The sequence below is a fragment of the Gekko japonicus genome, unplaced genomic scaffold, assembly GCF_001447785.1.
Source record: "Gekko japonicus isolate JY-2015 unplaced genomic scaffold, Gekko_japonicus_V1.1 scaffold968, whole genome shotgun sequence".
NCBI classification, from domain to species: domain Eukaryota; kingdom Metazoa; phylum Chordata; class Lepidosauria; order Squamata; family Gekkonidae; genus Gekko; species Gekko japonicus.
The window spans coordinates 594,021-605,593 of record NW_015174872.1 but is presented as its reverse complement, the minus strand read 5'-3'; the positions used below and the strand labels follow the sequence as shown (position 1 = coordinate 605,593).

At 40.0% G+C, this 11,573-nt stretch overlaps 1 protein-coding gene across 1 annotated transcript in view; it reads right to left on the bottom strand.

Annotated features, from left to right (window-relative positions):
• GAS2L3 (growth arrest specific 2 like 3) overlaps window positions 1–11,573 on the bottom strand; it is a 26,524-nt gene that overhangs the window by 11,295 nt on the left and 3,656 nt on the right. Inside the window, exons 2-5 of the mRNA XM_015424814.1 lie at window positions 5,960–5,992; window positions 5,355–5,523; window positions 2,925–3,043; window positions 811–952 (exon numbers count right to left, since the gene is read on the bottom strand). Of these exons, the coding sequence (XP_015280300.1) occupies window positions 811–952; window positions 2,925–3,043; window positions 5,355–5,523; window positions 5,960–5,977 (448 nt within the window). The 5' untranslated portion in view covers window positions 5,978–5,992. The remainder of the gene's footprint in view (window positions 1–810; window positions 953–2,924; window positions 3,044–5,354; window positions 5,524–5,959; window positions 5,993–11,573) is intronic.

The window sequence follows — 11,573 nt, the reverse complement described above, 5'->3', positions numbered from 1 at the left end:
CCCCCCCCCCCCCCCGGCTTGGATTTATTGAGCTGACATTGCCACAGTGCCATTGGTTTTGATTTGACATCAGTCCTTGGGTTTTTTGCTGCTTTTTTCTACTATTAAAAACAATGGAGGTTGGCTGCATCTTCTTTGGAAGCCCATAGAATTGGACCCCCCCAATCCAATCTTTTTGAAACTTTGGGGGTCTTTTGAAGAGTGACACCAGAAGCTACGCTGAAGTTTTGGTGCCTCTACCTCAAAAATCAGCCCCCCCCCCCCCGACCCCTGGATAGGGTATAATGTAACTGCGGGAAAAATCAGGATTTCAACAAACAAACAAACAAAAACCACCTGAATCCAAACACTATAGCAGTATTGAATCCCCCCCCCAGGAATCCCAATTTTTTGGGGGGTCCAATATATCCAAATCCAAAATTTTTGTGTGCACACCCCTAAATGCAGGTGGAAAAGTAACACCAGCATCTTGAAGACAATGTTTACAACTTTTTTTTTTGCTCTAAATGAAGTTCCAAAAGCAATAGAAAGGAAGTTTGTTAATCCTGTTTTTATTTTGATTAATTGATTTTGCTCAGTATTAAGCATATGCCCCACTACTATAAATTTCCAAACTATATCTTTCATAGAGGTGCCAATGCCATCTGTCCAAAACAAGGCATTCTCCAACAGAACCACAGGAACTATTTCTTACAAATATTCCTTACCTTTCAAACACATAAGTCATTAACAACCTGAAAGGTAAACAAGTGCTAATGCCACTTTATGGCCCTGTTCTAAGAAAGTGCTGGAGTTATTAAGAATAATTACCTAAGCCTTCAGACTCAAAGAGATAAGTCTCATCCACCCCAATACATCTACACCAGTTTAGAAAGTTGGCTGTGTTATCTCTAGCAAAAAAGGATCCAGAAGGTGCATCCTTCTTACAGGGGACTTTTCTCAATGGAAAATCCTAAAAAAACGAGTAAAATTTATAAGATTATTGGTTTTTAAAAAGGAAAACACATTTTATCCCAACATAAAATATTCATAGTTTTCATTAACAATTGTGAGGATGGGAAAGCATTCTAGAAGATTTCTCAAAGAAAGCAGCCACAACAAAAACCTGCAATATGGGCATATAGTAGTAATACTGGGAAAGGTTTTGACTGGCTGTATTGAGGACTGAGATGAGACAGGAATAAATAGACCATGCACCAAAGTTTGTGTAGACTAGGCTTTAGTTGTCAGAAACACTTTCTTCAGAGGGAAAAGGTGACCCACAACTGACTGACTGATTAGTTGTCAGTGGAGAAACAACACTTGGAAATACATTTTTAATACCTTAAAAATATCTCACTAGCAAAACATAGAACAAGAGGAGTGGCATATCAGATGAAAATCAGGACAATGCCTGAAGGCTGTACAGAATACTGCTCTAGTATCTAAAAGCAGTAGAAGGCTGTCAGCAGCCTAACATAAGATTCATTAGAATTTATAAACAACCATGATTTCCCATTCATATGCTGTTTTAGAACATTTGCTTTGGGCTACTAAATGAAGTACACAGAAAGAGGTTTTTTCCACATCTCCTCCTATGTTTATGTTCTCCCCTTCATAGGGGCATAACAACTGTTCCGTGTCACATTCCTTTTCAACCTTGTCCCATCCCAAATCTTTATGTAACTACACGCCATTTTCATCTCTCAACAATTCTGGTGGCACACACTGGGGCTACCAATAAAAAATACATGTATTTATTCAAAGAATTCAAAAATATATAAGGGCCCAATCACACCTCATGTAAAAATACCAGAATCTAATACACAAGGGCTAATGGACTTGACCTGATGCGTTTCGGCCTGCATAGGCCTTCTTCAGAGGTCAAACACAGTGAGGAACATATTGGCTTATATAATAGTACAGTACTATACAGATATAAAATATAAATACAAGAAGGACCAGAAGAAAATTTTTCCAAAATGAAAACACTAGGCACAGAATAAAAGTAAAAATGAGGCCTCCAAAGATGCAATCACATGCCAAGTAATGTTTCACTGGTAATAATTTTTGATTCAGAAAGTGCCTTCCTATGATTGTTTAGCCAAAGTGTCCTCAGCAGAATTGTCCTTGTAAATTGTCAATTCTACTGAGGACACTTTATTATATAAGCCAATATGTTCCTCACTGTGATTGACTTCTGAAGAAGGCCTATGCAGGCCGAAACGTGTCCGGTCCAGTCCATTAGCCCTTGTGTGTTAGATTCTGGTATTTTTACATGAGGTGTGATTGGGCCCTCATATATTTTTTAATTCTTTGCCCCCCCCCGCTTTCTGTCACACACTGGGGCTACATCATTTTCCTCTAATGACCTGTCTCCCAGCCCATCTGTTGTCCCTTTCACTCCTATGTTCCAAACCCCTTGCTTTTTTATCAACCACCCTGTACCTAGTGATGAGTGACATGTTTCAGCTCAGCAATAAATAAATAAATACCTAGAAAACTGCAGGCTTTCCCCACCAAAACCTAGTACTTCAAACGCCCACCGTGCCCATAATACAATCAAAGCTTCCCAAACTCTGTTGAGTACCTGAGGCCTTTTGCCTCCTCTCCTTCAAACAACATACCAGCTGAGCCAAAATGCACTTTACAAACTTCCCAGTGTTCATACCTCTGGCCAAACCCCTTGTACTCATCAGGAAAGATGGTACAAACCACCACTGTGTATCACGGGTATCTGGTGCTAGCTGCAATACCTATGCCTCGCTCCCAGATTCAGATCCTGTGAGCAGCTATGACCTACATGCTAGTAATGACACAGAACAACAACAGCCAAAAGCCTAACCACTTGTACCTAGTTGCAGAAAGCGCCTTCTGTAGTTCTATCTATCTACATAGGGAATTTAACTTTTATGTCCAAATCCTCTATGAAAAACAGTACTCACCCTTAAATCACTCGGGTCACAACAGTGTTTAACTGTGTTTTGGATTACTTCAATCAACATGCACAGCAATACACCATTATCAAGTTCTTCTAACAACCGTTCCGCTGTAAGCGATAAACCTGTAAAACAGCCAAATAGACAAAATCCTCAAAAAACCCCTGATATTTCAGATGTATGTAGACATAACCACAACCTGAATTTACTGGGGGAATAACCTAGAAACACACACACACTTTTGTTGTATTTTCAACCCATCCTCCAAACACTGCCACCAACCTAGTTGACACATAACTAGGAAGCAGTGTGAATGGCAATCCTTACATTACAATAAAAAGAATTAATGGTGGGGCTGGGAAGGAACTGTAAAGGAGCAAAAACTGAAGGATAAACCCTCACACATGTGACCTAAGAAATATGATGTCACATTCACCATTCTATTGCCTGTGACTAAAAAATGTGGAGATACAAAGCAATTATTTGAACTGCAACCTATTTCTCAAAATGGCTTTAGAGAATGTTCAAATCCAGAGGGTCTAAACAGTCAATGCTTTTAGAAACAGATACAGCCTTGTAAAAGCATTCTTAGTGCTCTTAGCAATACAATTGAGACACAGACTCCCAGAAAGAAATTAACTTGAATACACTCTTGGAACTGTTTCTGTATGCTGATGGCTACAGTCTTGACTGGACATTGGAAAAAATCATGTGTTGCTTGGGGCAGGTAAACTGGTTACCTCAGACTGATTTTGTAGTATTTGTACTGAACTCAATGAAACTTAATTCTACTTGCCAATATAAATCAGTATGTATCATAATACATATTCTACACCACCATCCAGCTTACAAATACACACACAAATGTTTGTGTCTTGAGGTGTATGTTTATACCACATATGCACATTCCGTAAGAAATGACAACTGTATTTCTTTTATAAAAGCTACCATTCTATTGCAGACAAGATTCTAAAGTTTTACAAAGATTTCTAGCTACCCCTAAGCATTCCTAAACATAGAGTTGGAAAGGACCTTGAAGGCCATCTATTCCAACCCTTAGTTCCATTCGGGAAAGCCAAAGCTTTAGCATCCCTGACAGATGGATGCCCCAATTCCTGCTTGAAAACCTTCAGAGAAGGAGAGCTCCCCCATCAGCCCCACCCCTAGGTAACTCACTATTGTTGAACTGCATTTACTACTCAGAAGCTTCTCCCAATCTTCGGCTGAAATCTATCTTCCCATAACTTAAGTCCATGAGATATTGTCTTGCCATCGGGAGCAGCTGAAAACAATTCTCTGCTTTTTTGGTACAGAAATACCAAAACACCTCAGAACACTGCAAGAAATTTTCAGGCCCTTTTCAGTTTTCACTATGTAGATATAGCTACTGTAAAGGAACACAGAGATGGTGCACTTATAATGGCAAACAAATTAGTTACATCTCTTGGAACGCCTGCAGCATCTGTAATCCTTTAAGTGTGGGCAAATTATACAATACCCACTTTGTGCCGTGGATTGCTGGGGAAGGCATGGCAGCTTGCAGTGCAGGATGGATATAACGATCTGACAGAAAGGGTAAGAAACAGAAACTATCCTGCAGTCTCCTAACTGGTCATCTATTTGGGCAAACAAGATCAGTAACAAATGCCTTCTTTTTTCTACAGTACTTTCTCATTCCAGCTTGGATTGTAGAACATCAAAGTGGCAATATCTAGCATGCCTGAAAACAGTGCCATTGGCCATCTATTGACTTTGTGGGGTACCAGTGCTCCAAATGGTCTATTGTATCTACCCCACCCTTGGTAGAAGTGAAGTTCAATGTTAGTTCAGTCAGAAATGGTAAAAGAGAATTTCTCATAGGGCTTTGCTTAAAGGTGGCATCAATTCACTGTGGAAAGTTCTAGCAACTCTTCCTCTTCACATCGATCTTTTTGGGCCACCCATTAATATTGCTCATGTTTGCATGAAAGGCAGCTAGGAGAAAACACCTTTTGAAACCTGAGGTCAGTGTGACAAAGAAAAGAAACATAGCTAGGGTGAAGAAATGAAAAGGCCTAAACTTAGTAGCTGGGATAACTTAATATGTTCTAGGGTACGAAGGGACTCCAGTGTGGACAGCCAATTGTTTCTGGGGCTCAGGAACTTTTTTGCTCTTAGGAAGGAAATAATAAATTATAATTAACTGTTTTGAGATATCATGCACCAAACAACCACTGAAAATTTCCTAAAAGAACACAGTGTAATAATCACTAGCTTCTGACATCTTGCAAGAAAACTGCACCTAGGGTTGGTAACTGCCTCTGAAGTGCCAGGCCAAACTTCATTGTATCTACAGTAATAAGAACTGGCCTCATCATGCTAATCTTTGGTTGTCAGTGATTAGGAGGATGGCTGTTCCAAATTTACAAACCATACAAATATGCATTCTAACTTTACCCAACAAGCTGGATAGCCAGATTGACAGGTCCTCCTGCATAGGAACCAGAGTTGCCTCATGCCGCACTGATATCCACTGGTCATAAAGCAGAACATCTGCTAAGCCTGGGCCGTGCCTTGGAGTCAGCGGACTTCGTGGACTTAAAGGGGGATCATCTCCAAACCACACCTAAAGGTGAGATCAACAATTAAACTTAACCGTTTGGCTACATTTTGGTATATTTAACAGGCTGCACATATACCGGTAAAAAACCCCTTGCTAATCACTATGAAGGTTTTTCAAAAATTATACAGAAGAGTATTAAGTCACCACACTGATAGTACCCAACATGTTGTCTAGATGAAATTATACTAAAAGCTGGAGAAGCAGTTTTTCTTTACAGGCTGCCACAACCAATGGAATCTGGGTCTCAGCACAGAAGCTGAGGAAAGCTTCATGCTCTGGAGAGTTCCAGTTTGACGTTTTCAGTTAAGAAGCAACAAGTTGGTGTAACATATGACATTTCCCTTCATTATTGCGACAGAATAAATCAAAAGACATTTTGTCAGGTTAATGTAGAGAAAGATATAATAATTTAGATAATAAGAGATTTCATTTTGTTTACCTGAACCATACTTTGCATGGCGATCTATCCTTACTAGGAATAGAGAAAAGACACATTTACATTAAAAATCACAAACTACTGGATTTGTGTCTAACATCATATAGCGAAGTAACATGTGAAAGTGTGAACACACCATGTGCAGTGTTATCAAAGCATTTAATTCATATAGTACAGGTCAGCCCACTGCAGCCCCCAAGGCCCATTTTGTAAAGCTGCTCAGCTCTTGTCAGGCTTATTAAATTCCTGGCTTTTATTCCAAATAAAAAGATTCTGACCAACATGATTCCAGAGATAAATTACAAAATGGCACAGCAAAAAAATTGCTAGAAAAGGTTGAAAGGAGAGCCAGTAAAAAAAAAGCCCCCCCCAAAAAAGCCCATGTACATGATTTTCAAGCCCACTATCAATATTTTTGAAGGCTGACTTAATTTCTTCTAAATTCTGAACAACATTTCAGAGCAAAAATGGGGTAGGACAAGTCTGAAATACATCCAATGTCTGGTAACTGCCACAGCCCACCCCCCATAGACAGAGGTTCTCTGTGATGACAACTAGGACCTCTGCATATTTATTTATATGAGTCATCATTTTTGTTACAGCTTTATAAAATGACAAGAAACTGTGAAGATTTTAGGATTTTAGAATTCAGTTCTGTGGTAGCAATAATTAGAAAGGACAGTCATGAAAATGTAAAAAACTGAAAGCTGAAAAATAAGACTGGCTCCTAAAGTTTTGGGGTGGCTTATAAAGTTGAAGAAAATTGGTCAAGGCATGCTACTCATATCATTACTACAAAATGGCTGCAAGAACATTGCATAGTGCACCCTTTGTCTACTACTGCTTCTGACTTCAAATTTCTCCATCTTCAGCATCATATATAATAAACTAATCTATGTCTTTAAAATACACAAATTCAAGGAATAAACTAAAATGTGGAAACAGCAAAGGATCCCCCCCGCCCAACGTATGTAAGCATCAAGAAAGCTAGGATGGTATACAGTTGTTGGAATGTCAGAATAGGACTAATCCCTACCAGTCAAAAAAACCCTCACTGGATAACCTTGGAATAGTCATTCTCTACCCTGACCCAGATAGGCCAGGCTAGCCCAATTTCATCAGAAGCTAAACAGGGTCATGGAACGCCTTGAAGGAAGGGTAGCTAAAAAATGTGACAGAAAGAAACCTTCAACTCTGTGATGCTCAATTTAAATTCTGAATAAGAAGACTCTGAACAGAGGAACAAACTTGAAAAGCTACTATTTTTAAGTATCTATTATTTACTAGTATGGAGAAGTTATGCTCTAATTTTATACACAGAGCATAGCAATGCACAGAGCATAGCAATGAAGTAAAACTGAATATAATACTGTTATTCAGATAAAAGCTTTCTGTTCTTATGCAGATAATATTCCATTAGCTTTAATAAGGCAAACAACTGTGATCCTATTGATTTCAATGGGATATACGCAAAACTAATTTAACCTGCATCAAATCCTTCTTCCTTGGTTGCCTTGAGGCCATTCTTACAGAATTCTAGTCACCAGGCAAGTGACAATTTAAAAGGAAAACATATACATCACCTTGGATCCAGTTAAGCATGAGCAGATGGCCTTAGCACGGCTCTACTTATGCAAGATCTTCTGCAATGCCCAGCGGTTTCCTTCCCTGTACCTTAGAGGGCCCAGAAATTCCTTGCACATCTTGTACAGGTAGAAAAAAAGCTTGGGATATACTAAGTTTAATTTATTGCAAGGGGGCAAGATAAGGCTCCCCCCCAAAAAAAACCCACAACACTTCTGCAAGTACCCTAGCACATGTAGGAAGTAAAGGAAGACACTTGGAGTTGGGAATAAAGTTTAGGGTTACAGTATAGCAATAAAATTATCTATGCACAGTACTTTGCCCTGTACTCTCACTATTAAAGGGTAAATCATAATTTATGACAGCACTTTTTGCCAACCAGACTGCAATATTTAGAACATGCACATATTTTCATTCCAGCTTTAGCTTCCTGCCAAGTTGCAATGTGTATGTGTGTTTGTGTCGAGGTTGAAGTGTGTGTATGTGTGTGTGTGTATGTGTGAAGTGCCATTAAGTTGCTTCCAATTTATGGTGACCCTTTTGATTAATGACCTCCAAAACGTCCTATCATGAACAACCTTGTCCAAATCTTGCAAACCATCACCTGTGACTTCCTTGATTGTGTTACTCCATCTCATATTGGGTCTTCCTCGTTCCGGCATACACACACACAAATCCTTTCTGATACCAGCATTGCCAATACTGGAAATTTAGGAACATATCAGAGATCTATTTGGCTTTCTAGCTTAGCTTTAGCCAATGTGATAGCACACATATATTCCGAATTAACCACATTTGTCAAAGTGCAAGTTCCATTACTTCTCTCTTGTTCTTTCACTCCCTCCACGCTACAGGGAAAGGTCAGGGTATAAACAGGGCATTACTAATGAGAGTATTATGCTTTCCCCTCGAGTTGGTCCCATGGAATAAATTTGCTTTTAGCATAAAAACTCCTTTGTCCTAACAACAAGCCTGAGTGAGAGGCTTCATTGACTACTTAAGAGGGAAAAATATGACCAGAGCAGCCAGCAAAGAAGCTGCTCTCATTAAAGTAAGGAGCCCCACACAATCAAACAAGGGCCTCAATATGCCAGCTTCCAGCATAAGAACAAAAGGCAGCCTAATTTACAGTGCATATGCAGCACTTGAACAAAACAAAATATTACAAAAATGTCCAGCATCTTCATTTTTCAGGAGTACATTTTTTTTAAAGGTTGGAAGGGAAATGTCAAGGCTAAGGGTTTTAATGTCAAGGCTATGAATCTTTTTTTTTAAAAAAACAAACGAGTTCACTTAATAGCATCACACATGCCATAAAAGCAGCCTCTTAAAATGCAATCAGCATTTATGAAATTGATCTCAAATTAGCAGCCATGAAATGTGTACTGTTCAGTACCCCAGAGTTACAGTCTAAGCCTTTATTAGAGGCTTCTCGCCTGGTACTATGCTATTTTACTTGAAGATCATTTGCCTAAAAGTAAGTATACATATAGTTCAGTTCCAGGATCACTTCTCTGGGAGTGAGCCCCACTGAATAGACCTGAGCAGTATTCTGAGTGGATCTGCTTAGGATTGCTCTCAGAGCGAAGATAGCCCTTTTATCCTCAGGGATACTTTATTTTGGAATAAATATGCATAAAAGCAGGCTGCATGGGTGGTTTCGGATGGTGATGGCCGCTTAGAATCTCAGCATGCCATGATTACATCTGAGGGAGGGGGCTGCTTCTTGACTCTTCAATGAATGTGGAGAATAAGGCAGCATAGTAAGCTTCAGTGTGTGGCCAGTCACTGCAGAAAACTTGCTGGGCACACAGCTGTAGACACATGGCAAAAGTGTAAAGCTGAAACCACCCTTGAGCAACAGTAGAAGAGGCTTATCAATCCCATCACCAATAAGGGAAATGCAGCTAGAACTGTGACCATTCATAGGCTACCTAAAGTTTAATGACTCGTGGTGCGGTGCGGACAGTCACTCAGAGCATCAAACCCATTTAGAACCTGCTGAAGAAAGTAAGCAGGCTATATCAGTCAATATAACCAGTTAGATTTTGGTGAGTAAGAGACACACTTAGGAAGTCTTTCCCTTCCTTTTTGTAGAAGAAGAGGGGGAAGCCTTCAGCAGTTATCCGCTTCCTCAACAACAGCACATAAGAGTGACCACAACTCAACAAACCAAAGGACTGAGCTGACAGAGGCCTGAGGGAAGGAAGTGTGCAGCCTGAGTCACCCAGAGAGCAAGCAGTTCTCAAGAGCCTAGCTGACTCACACACATGGTCTACTTCCACCCTCATAGTTGGCATCCCTTTTTCCCGGTCTGCACACAATTCATGACAGATTCTAGGACAGGAATTCAAGGCTGACAGAAAAGCTAATACGGAGGTTGCACACGGCTTAATGCATTGCCTCAAATGGCCTTTTAATATATAAAACGCCAAGAACACAATCCTTTTATTCGGATCAACCCAATGACACACAGAAGCTTTTGAGTTCTTTATCAAGCCAGATGTTACCAAAAAATTAAAAAAGGGGGAAAGTAGGTTTTTCAGGCCTTGATTTTAAAACCTTTTCATGTACATGGTTCCGATGTCAAAGTGATGTAGGCCAGGGGCCATGAGACCAAGAGGTAATAAAACCATTAAACTCCATAGCAACAGTTCCCCCCCCATGTGATCCCCTTTTGACCAAGTTTGAGTCCCGTGGCACCTTTAAGACCAACGTAGTTTTATTCAAGGTATAAGCTTTCATGTCACATTTGGCCTCATGAAGAATTTTGGGGAACTTGAACACTTGCACACTAGTATGTGCCATTGGATGGATTCTAATAAAAGGTATCACATAGATTGCATTCTTGGCTTTTTAGACCAATAGTGTAAACAGCTTGTCTTTCAATATATCCCTGCCTGAAAAGAGTTCTGCGCAGCTCAACAGCTTGTTCCCTTCCCAACATATCTGCCCCAGTATCCACTAAAACATTCAGGATACCATCTGCTTGACTGCCCTCCCCCACAAGCATTTATTCATCTGGGAATGCAATAGTCACTAGAAGTTGAAGCCATTCTGTGCTGCAGGTGTACTGATACGTCATGTTAGCAAGAGGTCCAGAATTGAGCTCAGACATTGGGCAACTTATGTAAGGGTTAATTCAGAAGTCACTAGTGACTATAAATAGGAATATAAATGAGTCAGCCTTACATTTATAAAAAAGTTGACCACTCCAAAGAGAATCATATACTCGTGACAAGATGCTTTTAGTGTGTTCATGCACACCCACACAGAAGAGGCAGAGGCACTCCCTCTAAATATTGGCAACAGCTACAGTTGGCCTCAGAGAATGCTTGCCTCTGCTCTGAAAATGTGATGAAAATTTTGAGTGGAAATATTTGTTACTTTGTGGCACAGTCTAGACAGTGATAGGCAAGTGTTAGGCAACATTTAATTCAGTAGGATTTTGGCGTCACTAACTTTCTCTGGATTGCACACCACGTTAACATTCAAAATACAGGAGAGAGAGCTTCTCCCATTTTTAAAAGATCGCTCAATAGCGATTTACTATATTTAGCAACCATTTGTGCTTAAACGTGAAGTTTCCAAATATATGATAGCAGATGGTATCTTACACAGCCGGTTTTGGTCTATTCAACAAGAAAAGGAAACCACCTGTTCCTTTCCAAGTATGCTTTCTCCTGGCAGAACTTAAGGAGTCATTCAGTAGAGAATTAACTTAATCAAAGTTCAAGCTCTGCTAATTGCCTGAAGAATGACAACCAATCATGAATGCCCCCCACCCCTACCCCACTCCTTTAAAAAGCTTTTTGCTATGCAAGGAGGATAGAGCAAACGACAAACCAAATTTGATCCATAGTATTTTTGCCTCCAAGGGAGATGGGCAGGTGGCTATAATTCACTGTATTCACACTGCCTAGCGAGCTCATGCATATGAATGCATGTTCCTAAGGCTCAAGGTACGGGCCCAACATTTGTACCACATATTAGATCTAAACAAGCAGGTGACCTGCATTGACTGGGGGGGGGG